Below are 17,655 nucleotides of genomic sequence, written 5' to 3'. Positions count from 1 at the left end.
CAGTGACCTGCAGTCATCAGATAATTAAACACCTGTCACATATAGGTAGGAGCGAAAGGTATTTACAGCAGCAAAGGATGCAATGTTTAACAGTGTTGATGCCAATCAGATCTTGGCAGTATTAATGTAAATGAGACTACTTCCAACAGGTCACCTTACATTGGTTCTGCTTTGTACTGGTGACAGGTGGGGAGCCCATCTTTCTCTACTTCTTTAACTTTGGTAGAACAGGAAGCTACTATTTCTGCTAATTAAAAAGAACTGGGTGTCCCATTAACTCTTTTCAGTGAATAGGAAACACAACAGCAGTAGAGTAGTAAATCCCATACACTGCATGTATTTCAGTGCGCAGGTGTGGGGTTTAGCTCCCACCTACTCTGTAGTGCCGTGTATGGGCAGCAGAGCTGGCAACTTCCCAGCATGTGTCGCTGTTCAAATGATGCCAACAATGCACAGGCATTGATCGTGAGCAGCAGTTTGTCTTTTTCATGAGGATGAGACCAGGAATGGAATGGTAAGACAAAGTGCTTAAGGTGATCACCGCCACAAACTCCGTTCCCTAGCTACTGACTCCATCCCTCTCCCTAACGTATGTCTGAGGCTGAACTACACTGTTCGCAACCTTAATGTCATATTTGAGGCTGAGATTCTGACCACGTAACTGTGGCAGAACTAAGACTGCCTATTTCCACCTCTAAAACATCACCCTTCTCTGGTCTTGCCGCAGCTCATCCACTGCTGAAACCCTCATCAATGCCTTTGTTAATTCTAGACTTGATTATTCCAACACACTCCTGGCTGACCTTCCACATTCTACCCTATGTAAACTTGAGATCATCCAAAACTCAGCTGCCCGTGTCAGAACTTCCATTCACCCATCTCGCCTGTGCTCGCTGACTTACATTGGCTCCCAGTTAAGCAATGCCTCAATTTCAAAATTCTCATTCTTGTTTACAAATCCCTCCACGGCCTTGCCCCTCCCTATCTCTGTAATCTCCTCCAACCCCACAACCACCCGAGATATCTGCTCTCCACTAATTCTGCTCTCTTGAGCATCCCTGATTATAATCGCTCAACCATTGGTGGCCGTGCCTTTCTGTTGCCTCGGCCCTAAGATCTGGAATTCCTTGCTTAAAACTTTTTGCCTCTCTTTCCTCCTTTGAGACGTTCCTTAAAACCTACCTCTTTGACCAAGCCTTTGGTCATCTGCCCTAAATTTTTGTGGTGTCAAATTTTTAAAATCTTATAATACTCCTATGAAGCGTCTTGGGATGTTTTACTACGGTAGTTAGGTGTTGTTGTAGAAATTCAGGCAATGCGGTGAAGGATCAACCTCAACCCATAAAACATTTTCCTTTATTACCACTCCTATTTTCATGCTGATAGGCAAAAAGGACCACATCCATAAATAGCATGTCTTTCTCCATGAAATTACACCGAGATTATTAGCATTGAGCAATTATTCACACGGCATCATTTCAAAGCCTTTGGGGGAGAAATTGGTGTCAGAGGTGCAAACGACTTTTTACCCAGGCATGGCACCGCTGACGAATCCATTACACTCCACAGGGGTTTAGCGGCGGCAGCAACCGGTAGCACCCGGCTCCGCTGTGCCGGCGATGATGTCATCACCGTGCCCCCCGCCCCCTGAAGCTGTGCCGGGCACTGACAGCGACAGCTTGAGGGCACGTGAACGGGGCGTCAGGGGTCTCGCAAGTTAAAGGGGAGCTGGCGGGCGGGTCAATAAAAGTGTGCCAACTTACTTGTTGTGGCCCGATGCCGCTTTGAACGCAGGGTTCGTGCCTCGATCTAGCAACCCGGCACTCCGCTTGGACTGGTGGCACGGCAACCCGCTCTCCGGTAGGGTCCCGCAGAGTTGGCAGATTGGGCCCACTGTTTTAATGAAGGGGAGAGCCCCTCTTATGCGGCCCAGTGCGTAGCGCTGCACCCCACTCCCAACTGCCCCTTTAACGGCCCAGTGAGGAAGTGGAGTGCGTTTCTTTGCGCTCCACTTACTCTCAGGGCGGTAACCCCAATTTCGAGAGCAGGGCGGGGCATCCGCATCTGACGCATAGCGTCCCGCCTCGCGGATGTTACCGCCCCTAAACGGAGCGCAACGGAATTTCTCGGCCAAATTTCTCTTTTATTATTTTAGGTCAGGGACAGCAAAGACAACATGATCCAAGGTAAATCCCCCTTTGCCCATTTCAAGGAATGGCACTGACGGGTTTCGTGCTGCTGTTTTTGGATAAAGTCCTCCAGACCCAATCCTCTTCTTGCCTTTGCAAAAGCAACTGCTTACCTCCCACTTGACTCGAGCAGATGGTACCCAAGTCCACCTCAAATCCCCTGATCTGAAGAAGCTGAGTGCAAGGTCTAAGGCCCACTTCTTCTGAAGGTTTTCCCAGTTGGTTGTGTACCCGAAATCCAGACAGGAAAATGAGGCTGGAGGCCTCGTTATGTCCTTCCTGCCTTACTTGCATGGGATGAAACCATTTATCCTTAATGTGGGTGTAACTATTTCAGCCCCCACACTAAATTTCTGCTAAATAGGAAGGTGCAGATACCTGGCGCAACTAGTCTTTACCTCGTTTTGATTCTGCTTTGTGTGGGGAGCTGAACCATTTTCAGGCACACAGCACTGGAAAATCGACCCTCAGAACTCTATTGAAATTGGTTTTATACTGGAGCTGCTGCAGTTCAGATTCCTGATTTTCCATAGGGTAAGGGACCATACTTAGCAGTGAAAGTACCAGGAGCAGGCTAACAAATGTTGGTAACTCAGAATCCAAACAAAAACAACACCAGCATAAAAGCAGCTTAAGAGCAACAACTGCTTGGTGGGACCTTGTTGTTTCTTGCCTCAGTATAAACAAAAAAAAATCTTTAAACTGTGGAACAGACATCATTTGTGTCCTTTAGTAACTTTCTGTCTCGGAACCATCTGTTGTTAAGGTGCTTTAAACTTGGCAACAGCATACTTCCTTAATACCATTTGTCTTGCCATCTGCTATTCTGAGGGCCCTTAAAATGAGGTTAACGTGGAATGAGGAAGTTGCCCCAGGAGATGGCATTTCTGCTTTGCTTGAATGTCAAAATAGCTCTGACAAAACTGTCTCCTCAAATGTTTTGCTATCAGTGACTCCTTGGGGTCAGTGGTAACCTGGGTGGTGCCAGGACGCTCGGATACCAACATCTTGCAGTGAAATTCACCCTAAACTGTCAGATCAGTTATATGTCTGCTGCACATGCGCACTGCAAGCATGGCTGAATGGACAATGAGTTGGAACGGAACCGTAGCCCACTTTTCCTTCTCTTGAGCAGCAGCAGTGCGGCTGTAGCTCCCCAAAATACCAATAGAACCAGTCGTAGAATGGATACAGCACAGAAGGGGGCCATTCGGCCCACTGAGCCCGTGCCGGCTCTCTGCAACAGCACTTCAGCTCGTCCCACACCCCCACCCTTTCCCTGTAGCCCTGCAATTATTTTTTCCTTCAGGTACTTATCCAATTCCCTTTCGAAAGCCAAGATTGAATCTCCTCCACTACCTTTTCAAGCAGTGCAGTCCAGATCATAACCACTTGCTGTGTAAATTTTCCTCATGTTGCCTCTGGTTCTTCTGCCAATCACCTTAAATCTGTGTTTTCTGGTTCTCAATCCTTCTGCCAATGGGAACAGCTTCTCTCTATCTACTCTTGTCTAGACTCCTCATGATTTTGAACATATCAATCCTCTCAACCTTCTCTGCTCTAAGGAGAACAACCCCAGCTTCTCCAGTCTATCCATGTAACTGAAGTCCCTCATCCCTGGAACTATTTTTGTAAATCTTTCCTGCACCCTCTCTTTGGCCTTCACATCGTTCCTTAAGTGCGGTGCCCCGAATTGGACACAATACTCCAGTTGAGGCTAATCCAGTGTTTTATAAAGGTTCATCATAACTTCCTTGCTCAACTCAGTACAGACTAGAGATGAAACTTCTGGACCTCTACTATTCACCTTTGATTTATGTGAACATTAGTGACATAGCTTCAAGTTAATGGCACTATAAAAGCAGAGCTCATTGTCTCCATAAGTGGTAGCTCATAAGGGAAACAGGTGGCTGAGGTAAATTGTTTTTCTCATGTTCATTTCACAGTGCAACCGTGATGTTCCATAGTATTTGGTCATGAGGAAGACAATGGTCAATATTACAATTTTGTGGCCAATTATGTAATCTTAATAGCAAACAGGAAGCTCCAGTGTGATTGTAGTTAAAGATTTCCAGTTACACATCCTCTCAATAGCAAATGACTTAGATGCTGCTGATTAGCTGGCTTTTTGGTCAACTTTTGCATTCCGTATAGCTCTTTTGCATCCTAATTAGTTCTTTCCCTCCCTTTTCATCCTTCTAAGGTTGGTGTATTATATTGGGTTCAAGCACTCCAATATCTTGTTCAAGCAGCCATTTTTGTGTTAGCCTTGACGGTTGAGTGTCACGTCTATTTGATTGTGCAAGGCGTCACAGCTAAACCCAATTCTGTCTTTGCCCAAACTGCAAATATGTGTGCTTTTCAGTGGTCAGGAGCAGGAAACCAGGCTGATTTTTCATCAATTGTAGTGCCCTACTGCTGTTCTGCTTCACATCAGCTAGCTCAACAATAACAGGTAATCAAACCTGGGAGACTCGTGGTCAGTATTGTTCTTTAAGTGTTACTATTAGGTGATAATTGTAATACTAGATGGCATAATCCCACAAAGTTTATATAAAATAAAGGGGAAATAATGATGGTTGTGCACAATCCTAAACTACAGCAGCCTAATGAATGGTGTAGAATTTTGGATGAGAGTTTCCTTCTCATGTCAATTGTAATTTACTGTTGCGATGTGCATGTATCTGCTTCTCAGGAAGTACAGGGTGATTAGTGAAAGTGAGCTTTGGCATCAGTCTGTTCAAAACTTGTGCAATTACTGGAATACAGTAAAGTAGGAAATGCAATAAATTCAACTTCTCTAAAATAATTGTGTGGTCAAACAGAATGACACTTTCACTGTAGACATAACCAATAGATTATGTGATGATTTAGTACCATTCCCCCAACCCACTTATGCAAATGTAACAAAATAATAGCCATTATCTATTGTGATCAATTGCAACTCCTGAACAATTGGTCAGTGCAGCAAAACTCCACTAATGGTTTGTTCGCCGATAGTAAGTTGTCACACAAATTAGCTTGTGAGTATGAGTCAGTGAGCACAAGATGCCGCGAAGCATGCGTTTCCACCCCACCCCAAAATGCAGGCAAGTATAGCCTAATTTTGAGCCCTTTAATATACTAACATCTTTCATCCGGTACCCTGGCCAAGATTGAGAAATCCGATTCGTTCACAACTATAATGCGGCACAAACATATCTGATGGATTTTTAAAAAAACTTTTACTTCATAAGACACACTCTTCCTGACAAGACTCTCATTCTGCCAAGCAAGTAAAAGTCTCAAGCACATGCAGTATTTATAAATGAGGTTGCAGCATGCGCTCTGTGCCCCCCCAGTTCTTGATTGCATTGTTTACCAATGTGGAGTACATGCCAATGTCATTGTCAAAAATACTGCACACGTCACGCCAGAGATTGAGCAATCACTTTCAGTAATGAAACCTCTCATACAACTTCAGCAAATACAAGTGCTTCGACACAAGACTTGTTTTTGGATGACGAACGAAATTGGAGATTGGCTTGTCAAAACCACCAAATATATTTTGGATGTCCTTCAGCTTCAAACAGCAATTAATCGTCTTTCAGTAGCAGTCCCAAAGCTACAGACACCATGACAAAAGAGGTAGTTAGTTTCATAGGATTTATTTTCATAAACTTGAGGTATTTCAAAAGTGCTATAAGTTGCAGCACTATATGTACATCATGAAAAACACATAACTCAGCCAATTACCCAGTTCTATGAACCCAACAGCAACACAAACAGAGAGAGGCTAGGTAAAAGGCATATATAGTAATTTCTGTACAAAAGAAATTTTAGTCAAAAAAGTGATAAAGTAATATCTACTCAAACCTTTCACAACTCATTTTCATACGAAAATATAGGTATCAAATTTAGTCATGTATCAGCATCACACTAAGGATACAGGCAGTGTAAGAATTAGTACAGTACATAACAAGGATTAACAAGAAGTCTTTATAGGAAAATGTCATGCTCCTCAAACGTTGAGGTATTATTCTGTATAAAATTCCAGTCCAAAAAACGGCAGCATAGGCTGTGGCTTTTTTTTTTCTTAACCCAGACCATCACATGAAAAAGGCGATTGTTAAAACTGGTATTTACACTGGTTTTGAAATAGGCAATCGTTAAGCCCTCTCAAAAATGATCTCCATTCACACGCACATGTACCTCTAAGGCTTTAGAAGTATTTTGTCCATGTTTAAATGTGGCTGGATTGAAAACCAGAAAAAAATTCCGAAACATTCTTGACGTCTAAAATGTGCAAAAGTGGCATTCAACCAGTTGGGGCAGCCTTAGCCTAGCGAGTCCTTATTTCCTCCAGTCTCTTTACCAGCAGCTGTTGCTTGGCTTTCAGTTTCTCTTTTTCCGACAACAGTTTCTGCTCTTCTGACTGGAGAGCCCGCACGTATTCAGTGGCCTTTTTCAGAATGATGACTTTTGCCGCCTTATCGTTTTTCACAAGTTCTGGTATTTGGTCCCGTAAGGTAAGGAAGCTGGAGCGCAGGTCATTCCGCCGCTGGCGCTCCAGAATGTTGTGTGTGCGTCGCCGCTCATTGTCTTCGGAGTCAGATCCGCGGGGGCTCACGCTCTTGGATCGAGGGGGGGTGGCCACCTGCTTGGTGAGACGCACCGTCTCGCTTTTCACTTTCTTCAGAGGCGGCATCTCATCGCACTCTGTGTAGGGCGACGGTGCGGCATAGTTGTGCTGCTGGTGTATAGGGGCGCACCTTTTCAGCAGAGAGGCGTTGTGGGTCTTCGACGACCCGCAGATCGAGTTGTGGGAACGTACAGTCACAGTAAGGGTAGTCACATGTTTGCTGGACGACGACCGCCGTTTCTCAACTGTCACCACGTCAATTTCTTCCTCCTCTTCTTCTTCCTCTTCCTCGTCTTCTTCCTCGTCCTCCTCCTCTTCCTCGTCTTCTTCCTCTTCCTCGTCTTCTTCCTCTTCCTCGTCTTCTTCCTCTTCCTCATCCTCCTCTGTAAATATTTGAAAGTAGGAAGTCAGAAACAGAATGGTTCAGTATTCAAACATACAACAAGAAAACAAACACGGGTAATATAAGGAAGTGAATCCTTAAGAGAATATGTATCGAAGTTTGAGTGCTCAGTATGGTAAAAATGGCTTAGAATATAGAGCAAGTCAATGTAATGAGGACTAGGCAATCAACTATTGTCAGATCTCTAATGCCACAATCAAAGTTTCTCTTTTCTTTAACTGTTGGTGGTTATTATTTCCTTCTCTGCGCAATGTGCTTGCCATTGCGGATCCCATCACACACAGGAAGTATTTATATGGGCTGCGCTTGGAAAAACGCCTACAAAATCTGGAACATTTATTCAGTTAAGAGTGAAAAATAGGAATTTTCCCTTCGTCAAAAGACAATTGGGAAAAAACAGGACTGGAATAAAGGAAAAAGAAAGGATATTTATGAATTAGACCCATAAAACTACCCTCGCCCCACTGCTGCTTTCACTTTGAAAAGTTTTATTAATATTAAGAAGCTATTCAAATCAATACACGTAATTGATTTTTTTAAATACTCAACTAGATCTAGGAATTGGTGTTTCAGTTGTGTATTCTTAAAAGAGTTTCTGTTGTTGCAGTCAAATAGTCTGCTACTTAAAATAGAAGACCATGACTGAACTGTCTGTACAAACATAGCAACATGAAGGAGGGACATGGGGATCAACACAGATCAAGACCATTGTATTAACACATTAATCATAATTGCTGATTCACATTCCACACACCATCCAGCAATAAAGAGATCTGCCTCAGACAATTACTGCAGGAACCAGAGGCTAATTCATGGAGTTGCTCTAGACGACAGGACAAAGCACTTCCATTTCATAGAGCCAAGTATTCAGCAGACAGCTGTTGGGAAGAAGCACTGGACAAACCAGAGCTGTCAGAAAGCTGTAAGCAGAAGCATGTGTAGTTTTACCCTAGAATATCAGCAATGCTCACCGTGATCTTGTTAATGGGCTCTTTGTTAAAAAAAATAAACTACAGTGAAATTAGATCATAAAGTTCAAGGATATATAAAAGCAGACCTATTTATTTCTTTTATCATTCCATAGTATGAGCCAACTGTGTCATCTGGTAAACCACTAATATAAACCACAATTGGTAAACATAGAAAGCCTGGAATCATTCATATCCTTCAATATAAATAGATTTGGACTTTATTTAATAAATAATTAATATAGATTAGGGGTATGCAAACTGCAGCCTGGAAGCACATGTAGCCCTGAGCCATGGCCATCTGGCCCTTGAAGCCCATGCAATTCAGCCCTATTTCTACTTGTATTTATTAGCTGGTATCGTATTGACTTGTGTGGGCCTTTAGGCTTAGACAAGGTTGCTTTAGTGTTTTTGCCTCATTGCTGGATGAATCTTAAATCAGAACACTAAGATCAGTTAATATCAGCAACTTGAAATACATGCAAATGAACAGATTTAAACTTCAATATGTTGAGGCTTTCTGGTCCACAACTCTTCAAACCATAGACAAAAAGGCGTCAACACCACTGATATAGATCATTCATTAATGATTAAAAGGTGGCAAAGAAGGAAATTTTACTTATTCTTACAGATACACCACTCACTTCTCAATTTTCAGAGATTAGCTTCTAGGAAAAGGTAACGCTTATGGACTTGCCTACTCCTATCTCTTCACTTTTCTTTAAATCTGCTACTACTTTGAAATGTTAAATCCCTGGGTTAAGTAAAACTCTCAGGGGTTACATTTGCTGATTGCATGTTTATGGAACTTCAGAATTTCAAAGCCATGCTGTGGAATTCCAAGAACTCTATTCCCTATGGCCTTCTGAGATTACCCTTGATTAATGGGGCTGTTTCAGTACAAAGGTGCCCAGGTACTGCAACTATCACTTCTGGCAGCTTTCCTCTGCAGCAATCAATAGCCGAGAGCACATTTATTCAAAGGACAATCTCCAGGAAGAAAATACAAAACATATATTTTTTAAGTACCTTCCTGCAAATTCGTGTTAAAATGAAATTACTATTCATAAAATTAATCTACCCAAAATTTTTGCTTCATGTATTCCAAAAAATGACAGGAGAGTAAAATCGTTGCATTTTGATGGCAATAATTTGTGTTTGTGATTGAATGAGTCTTGTACCAAAGATAACTGAGGCATACTGCCGCCTGCTGGAGTACTGTCAGGTCAATCATAGAAGCCAATCTCACAGTATTTAATTTCAGCCCAGTAATTCAACCCTGATTCATGTGTCGCCTTTACAGCACTTTGAGGAAACCTCCCATTCAGGCAGGCTGATGAAATTAACACAAGAAGGTGGCAGCTGAAACCAGCGGTACCACTTAATGGATCCGAATTTATTAACATTTCTGCCATTTAATTACAGCAGCGGATTAAAGCCTTTGTCATCTGGAGTCCTGCTGGATTCCCTGCAAGAGGAAGAGAGTCACCAGCTGACAAACTGTACTCAAACATTGGGGAGTAGCAGCGTTTACAGGCGGGGACTAGCACCTTGTTTGGAAACTGTACGGGGGGGACGAAGTTTTTATTTGTCTTTATATATAAATACTGGAGTCTGCCAGCACTGGTGTCTGCATGAGGAATTGCAAGGTCAGGAATAGAAGCAAATGGATTTTAAAAATTGTAGTTGGTGTTTGCACGGAAATACCGGAGCCGACAATCTCCTAGCCGCAGTTGGCAAACATTGCGCTTGATGAGTGTTCAATAAAAACTGTTATTTAGTATTTTACATTGAGTTGCACAAGCAACTTTGCTATTTTACAGGCCAGATTTGCAAATATATGGCCAGATCAGGGGCAATGTACATGATCCAATTTATAAAAAAACTAAAAATACACCGAGCAGGCTGGCCAAGTGCGGCTCTCTCCGCGCCCACGGTTCAGACACTTACCGGAATCGCTGGGGGTCTCGTTGCCGGAGCTGCCGAGCGATGCGGCGCTGTGGGCGGCCGCTCCTCCTCCTCCTCCTGCTGCTGTCCGGGAAGCCGCGCCTTGGTTCAGCGGGAAGGGAAAGACCACGGCCGGGTCGATGCACTGGGCGGCCGGGTGCTGGAGCTCGGTGTGTCTGCTGCTGCTGCTGCTGCCGCTGTCGGAGGAGGCTTCTGCCCCCAGGACGGTGCATCTGCTGGCGGCGCTGCTAGCGCCCGCGGCGTGGCCCGGGGCCGCTGCACCGATCGCACAGGCAGCAGATGCCGAGGGTGCAGTGACCGCCGCCGCCTTGCCCTGCTGCTGCTGCTGAGCCGCCGCCGCGTACAGCTTCTGGTTGACCACCTTCTCCAGCTTCTCCCGGGCCGAGAAGCCGCTCCACATGCAATCCTGCAGGATGATGGCGTTGAGGTGACTCTGGCAGCCGACCCCTGCTCCGCTGCCCGTTCCTCCTCCTCCTCCTCCTCCGCCCGTCACCCCGCCGGCCACCCCGCCTCCCCCGGCCTGCGAGCCCAGCTCCAGCTGGCTCTCCTCGTCGCCGGCCCCGTCCAGCAGCAGCAGCTCCGACACCCAGTCCTCGGCCGCCCCGCCCGGCGACCTGCCCGCCACCGCCGCCCCGCACCAGCCCGCCCGGCTGGGCGACAGCGGCGGCGTGGGCAGCAGCTCGAACTTCTTCCAGATGTCCTCGCTGGGCGGGTAGAAATCCGCCTCGGGGCCGTAGTCGTCCGGGTAGAAGTAGGGCTGGTAGGAGTCGTACTCCAGGTCGTAGGTCTTGCAGAAGGGAGGGCGGATGATGGAGGAGGACGAGGAGGAGGAGGATGAAGAGCAAGAGGCTGAGGAGGAGGAGGTGGTGGAGGACGAGGAGGTGGAGGGGGGTGAGGATGAGTTGCTGGATGACATGATTCCAGGCATCTTTTCGTTTTGCACACAAAATAAATCTGGAATTATGAAAAGAAACGGAGGTTGGGAGAGTGGGGTAAAAAAAGATAATTTTTTTTAAAAGTTGTCAACAATGAGCAAAAAATAATAACCCCTCCCAGTCAGTAATTTAGAAATGCATGTAAATCAACCCTAGATTGGTGCTCCCAAGTTATCCAATGTTTCAAAATCGTAGGTTTGGAAAACAAAACAAAACAAAAAACACTATTGGCAGGAAAACGCCCACCACGGCATGGCTTTCAACCTTACAATTTACTTGTAAATAAAAGCAACAGATTTTAAAAGTTTTTTTTCAAAAAGCGTTTACTTTAAAGGGTGCAATTTCGCGCGATATATTGTACAGTCCCGCGATCGGTTTCCAGGTCTGAATTAAGCCGGAGCCGACTTTCATCATTAACAAAAGAGACTGCCGGTGCTGGGACTTTGCAGCGCTCAGAGGTGGGATTAGCGCCTTATCCAGGGCATTGCCACAACACACCTACTGACTGCCGACCATCCCCATCGACATCAGGACATTTGTAGATTAAATAATCATTAAAAAAAAGACATTCCGATCGAAGGATCGACCCGTTCAGGATTTAAACCCCAAATTGGTTAAGTCGCACGGGTAAGTCTGCAGATTCCTCCAGGGCGAGCTGTGATCAGTGCTGCATGAAATGCTCTGACCTACATTCTGTGCATTTCTAATGAATGCAGGGACACTGATCCAGCTTCCACTCAAATATATACATATAAATACACACACACAATCTCCGCACGGCCTTTCAACATAACTGAGAAAAAACAGTAACCTCACCTTTCAGTGCCTTTTTGTTTAAGGAGAAACGCTCCACAATGATCTAAAATATTGGGTATGTATCTACACAGACACAGCAGTTAGAAGCCCCGCATTAGATTCTGATCATTCCCTCGGAGCAGACAGAGAAGTCTGTCAGTGTAACTTGGATGCAGTGCTGGATATTATTATCTGGAAAAAAAACTGGAAGGACCCGGAAAAAAAATCAACTGTGCCAACCCCTCTCATTTACATAGGGGAGGAGCCCGCGATTTGGCGCGAAAATAATTACCCTCATTATTTCCCAAATATATAGATAATTCCTGCTATAAGATTGTGCGGTCGGGTTTAATTTAGCTCTGCAATATTCATAAATTTGCATTAATGCATTTAAGCTCAGCTCAGATCACCGAGAGGGGCATTTTTTCTGAAAAAAGCCCATTACAGTTTTGTTCTGCGGATGGGCGGAATCATGTATCGTGGTAAAGGGCTGAATGTCAATCACTCTGATTTACAACAGGAACAGCTCCAAGGGAATACTGCACCGAGCTCAAAGGGAAGTTATTAATCATGCAGGCAGAAAAAAAAGAAACCAATTACAGATGCAAAGTAGACGGTTGCAACGTGAAATTGTTGCAAATAAGAAATACGATTGGTAAAACAAGAGTCTAAAATCAAACAGTATACAGTAGAGGGTGTTAGCCCTTTGCAAAGAAACTAAGCTGCACATACCGCAGCGGCGCGACATCTAGTGGAAACGTGCACTGGATACATTCAGCATAAAAGAACAGCATGTTCCATCCACCCAGCGCTGTTCAATAGGCTTCGTAACAAACCCAGCTCGAAAAAGGGGGGGAAATAGTTATTTTTTAATATTGTCATCCTTAAAAAAACGTTAAAAGTTCTGTATATTACTAGGAAGATGCAAACCACAAACGTTGTAATAATTTGTGCAATTGCAGGAGGAACTAGATCTGCGAAAGAAAATAAGATTGCCAAATATTTTTAATTAAAAATAAAATAAAGCATTTGTAACAGTGAGGATCAGATACAGTTGTTACATTTGTACTACAATAACTGTAGGTTTGAGTGACAGCTGCTACGGGAGACGTTTAAATTGAACTGACCGAATGGGGGTTTTCACAGTCATTTAACGTGATTTTAAAAAAACTTGCCTTGAAATAGCGCCTTTAATGACCTCAGGGCGCCCAATACGCTTTACAGCTAATGAAGCACTTTTTTTTGGAACTGCAGTCATTGCTGTAATGTAGGCAACGCGACAGCCAATTTGCGCATAGCAAGGTTCTCGAATGCATTTATTTCTTTAATTTGTATATTTTACATTGGGATAGAGCATGCTAAATTTCCTAAGTATAGCTGAATTTTGGAGGAATCTTCAGTTTTTGGGGGCAGTTCAAACAATCTTAGGTTGCTACAGCTTTCGGATTGATGTATCTAATGCGGATTGGCACCAGAGCAAAGTATAATTCAGGAGTTAAATCGCCAATCTGACTCCTGAATGCCTTTTAGCTAAAGTGTGTGCATACTGCTGTATAACTTCAACCAGCCTGCACTCAGGTGCAGACCAGAGCAGCGGGAGCCAGGTGCTGCACTGTGTCATGATACAGCAATGTCAGGAGCTCTGAAATCGATGCACAGCACAGAAGAACATATGAAATAGGAACAGGAGTAGGCCATACGGCCCTTTGAGCCTGCTCTGCCATTCAATAAGATCATGGTTGATCTGATCATTGACTCAGCTTCACTTTCCCACCCGCTCCCCATAACCCCTTATCCCCTTATCATTTAAGAAACTGTCAATTTCTGTCTTAAATTTATTCAATGTCCCAGCATCCACAGCTCTCTGAGACAGCGAATTCCACAGAATCACAATCCTCTGCGAGAAGAAATTTTTCCTCATCTGTTTTAAATGGGCAGCCCCTTATTCTAAGATTGTGCCCTCTAGTTCTAGTCTCCCCCTTCAGTGGAAACATCCTCTCTGCATCCACCTTGTCAAGCCCCCTCATAATCTTATACGTTTCTATAAGATTACCTCTCATTCTTCTGAATTCCAATGAGTATAGGCCCAACCTACTCAACCTTTCCTCATAAGTCAACCCCCTCATCCCCAGAATCAACCGAGTGAACCTTCTCTGACCTGCCTCCAAAGCAAGTATATCCTTTCGTGAATATGGAAACCAAAACTGCACGCAGTATTCCAGGTGTGGCCTCACCAATACCTTATATAGCTGTAGCAAGGCTTCCTTGCTTTTACTCTCCATCCCCTTTGCAATAAAGGCCAAGATACCATTGGCCTTCCTGATCACTTGCTGTACCTGCATACTATCCTTTTATGTTTCAAGTACCCCCAGGTCCCGCTGTACTGCGGCACTTAGCAATCTTTCTCCATTTAAATAATAACTTGCTCTTTGATTTTTTTTCTGCCAAAGTGCATGACCTCACACTTTCCGACATTATACTCCATCTGCCAAATTTTTGCTCACTCACTTAGCCTGTCTATGTCCTTTTGAAGAATTTTTGTGTCCTCCTCACACATTGCTTTTCCTCCCATCTTTGTATCGTCAGCAAACTTGGCTACGTTACACTCAGTCCCTTCTTCCAAGTCGTTAATATAGATTGTAAATAGTTCCTAAGAGAGATTGTTCCAAAGGGTATTCACAATATATCTATGTACTGACACTGCCATTATAGTCCAGGCAGCGGAAAGAGCGTGTGGAAAACCTGTCTCACCCATCCTTTCCCTCAACGACTATCTGTCCTACCTGTGACAGGGACTGTGGTTCTCGTATTGGACTGTTCAGCCACCTAAGGACTCGTTTTAAGAGTGGAAGCAAGTCTTCCTCGATTCCGAGGGACTGCCTATGATGATGATTATGATGAGTGCAAATACTGTATATAATGCTAACCTGACACCTGGAGCAGGTAATCACGCTCTGCTTCGCTTTAGAGTCAGTTCAGGTTTTCACACCTGATTTATATCCCACAAGTTTGGTTGCCATTGCAAAGCTGAAACCACCACACATCAATACTAAGTTTGAAGTGTGAATGCACATCTCTGATTTTAATCACAATACCATTGGCGGCCGTGCCGTCAGGTGACTAGGCACTAAAGTCTGGAATTCTCTCCCTAAACCTCGCCGCCTTTCTCCTTTAAGAAGCTCCTCTTTGACCAAGTTTTAAGTCACCTTATGTGGCTCAGTATCTAATTCTGCTTAATCACGCTCCTGTGAAGTGCTTTGGGGGACATTTTACTATGTTAAAGGTGCTATATAAATGCAAGTTGTTGTTGTCGTTACCTACTTTGTCCAGTGTTGGGATTTGGTTGCCTTGATCTCCACTTTTGCTGCAAAATTTTACGTGGCACCACTTTGTAACGTAAGTAGTTTAGTAGGCTGTGTACATGACCATTCAGGCATATGGCGACACATCTGTACAAATTCTCAAAGATAAGAATGGCTTTTAAATTGCCAAACCTTTAGTTGAGCGGTAGGACAGTATAATGGTCGATGCAGCGGTATGAATTCAAACACATGTTGGCCTCAGATGTGTAGTACATGTTGTATAATAGCTGCCTTGCTGAATACAATCCAGATGTCACTAATCCGTTTAAAAGGACTGCTGTCTTCTTGAAAAAAATGTTGGCAACAATTTGTTTATGAATGTGTGAAACAATGAGGTAAGTTGAGTTGAAATGCATCGTGGTCTGAGGTTATTGTGATGAAAATGATGTGTTCTCATTACTTTTCTATTTTCCCAAAAATGTTTGCCACTTTTTCATGAAGATAGATCCCTTCAAAACGGCTTAATTGTGCTCCACTTTGTGGATGAATGTGTATTCTTATAAGATTTTTATTTTAGATAGAGCTATGGGGAAAGAGCAGTGGAGTGGCACTACTTGTTTGCTCGTTCAAGGCATGATGGACCAAATGGCCTCCTGTAAGAGTCCATATACTTATATTAAAATGGTATAACGTACAACAATTTTATTGCACAAGTGACCCAATAAAGTATGTAAACATTGATTTTAGTATCTAACATATGAACATTATTTTAAGAGGGAGCTGTAGTTTGAATCCCCCAAATCTGCATTCATTCCAGAACCTGGAAAAGATTTGACTTTGGATCAAATTTTGTGGCTCAGATGACACATTTCTTTTGGGCGAGATGAATGAAATGTCACTTTTTCTCCTATGAAATATACCTGTCAATTACCCATATTGAGAATTGCATGTGTTGGAATGTCAGTCTGCCTAATCTACTGAAAACAAGACACTTGTGGACATATGTAGTGTTTCAATTGGGCTGTAATGATAATCCAGTTCAGATTAGAAGCCTGCTTTGGCAATGTTCACATTATCATTAATTAATCTCTATTAGTCTAGGTTCAAATCAGTTTGGAAGCCACATGCCAAAAAAGTTTCTACAAATTCATTGTCTGTCACTACTTAATATCAAAATTATTTCAGTTTTTAAAATTTCAAATGTTGTATTTACTTTTTAGCCATTTTTAGGTTTCCCTGCAGTCGACCATTTCTTACCTACAAAGCCAAACAAGCTGCTCCGTGGTCTCTGCCAGTCCAGGTTTATAGCTAGATATTAGGAGGTGGTGCAAGGAAGACACACGCTGGCTCTTGCTTTGATTTTACCCTTCTCTCTCTGGAAAAGCAGCATGTCTTCATTCAGCAGCTCCTCCTGATGGCCCAAAATAGTAAGTGTGAGCCATTGTCCCACTGCTGCATGACTCACCAGTAGGCTGTTGTTTTTGTTTCTGTCTCACATAAGTATTGTCTGAGTTTTTCTCTGTACGACAGAAGCTATATTTACTGATATTCAGGGCAGGATGTTTTGGTAATATTTCGTAGTTGGAAATACTTTGCAATGATAGCCGTTAACAGTTTCACTGCTTTATGCACTAAACGTTACCAAATGTAAAGTTTGTCTTGAGGTATTTTATTCCTTCCTCCTGCTGTTTTCTGTTTAGCAGTTTGGTGTCACAGTTTGTCCATATCCACTATTAACACTGCTGCCTCACCAGAAGACACAATTCAAGTGGATAGGACGGTTCTACATCCATATCTTTATCTTTATTCTTATAGTAAAGCTTTCTAAAACCAGCTCTGGTGTTTTATTTGAATAACTTGTGCAATGTAAATATTTTAAATGCGCTGAATGTAGAATATCTATAAACAATCAGATAAGGAGAATTATCATTTTGGTATCTAGACAGCAAAAGGTGTACCTGATCTTTGGATTTTCGTGTGAGAGATGATTAACCTGTAGATTATGAGAAGTGTCTATTTGTTTAGGTAAAAGGTAGCTATTTAGAACACTTGCCGCCCTAGTTACTGGACATTTTTTCCTGACCCACATTCTCTCCAACTCTGCCACCATATCTTAAATCTTAAAATTGTACAGTCACCAATTTATGCCTAGCAACAAAACCGTCAGGAAGTCACTGAAAATGAGAAAGAAAAACACACTCTTTGGGCTCAATTTTGCCCAAGCCCATTTTCTGGCATATTGCCAGAGTTATGCATGTTTTTCTAGGCCAGAAATGTGGCAGAAATAATTTGCCAAAGTTTCTCCTGATCTATAATTCGAATTTGGCGGCACGCAGCATGTCCAGTCGCCTTGGGGGGGTGGAGCTTTCTGTCTGCGCCGAAAAACAACGCTGCACCTTCTGCGCGTGTGCGGAAAAAAAAGTAACATTTCTGATGTCGTTGCAATGGACGCGCATGCGCAGTACAACTCCGAG

General features: G+C 43.4%; 1 protein-coding gene across 1 annotated transcript; it reads right to left on the bottom strand.

Annotated features, from left to right (window-relative positions):
- Nucleotides 1-5,820: 5,820 nt before the first annotated feature.
- mycn (MYCN proto-oncogene, bHLH transcription factor) lies at nucleotides 5,821-12,402 on the bottom strand. Its single transcript, XM_070885016.1, has 3 exons — nucleotides 11,901-12,402; nucleotides 10,132-11,103; nucleotides 5,821-7,193 (listed from the first exon to the last, which is right to left on the bottom strand). The coding sequence occupies exons 2-3, from the start codon at nucleotides 11,075-11,077 to the stop codon at nucleotides 6,511-6,513; spliced, it is 1,629 nt and encodes a 542-aa protein (XP_070741117.1). The 5' UTR covers nucleotides 11,078-11,103; nucleotides 11,901-12,402; the 3' UTR covers nucleotides 5,821-6,510.
- Nucleotides 12,403-17,655: the final 5,253 nt, after the last annotated feature.

This window comes from Pristiophorus japonicus, chromosome 7 (assembly GCF_044704955.1).
Source record: "Pristiophorus japonicus isolate sPriJap1 chromosome 7, sPriJap1.hap1, whole genome shotgun sequence".
In the NCBI taxonomy this organism is placed as follows: domain Eukaryota; kingdom Metazoa; phylum Chordata; class Chondrichthyes; family Pristiophoridae; genus Pristiophorus; species Pristiophorus japonicus.
The sequence above is the reverse complement of the archived record's forward strand: the minus strand, read 5'-3'. Positions and strand labels throughout refer to the sequence as shown.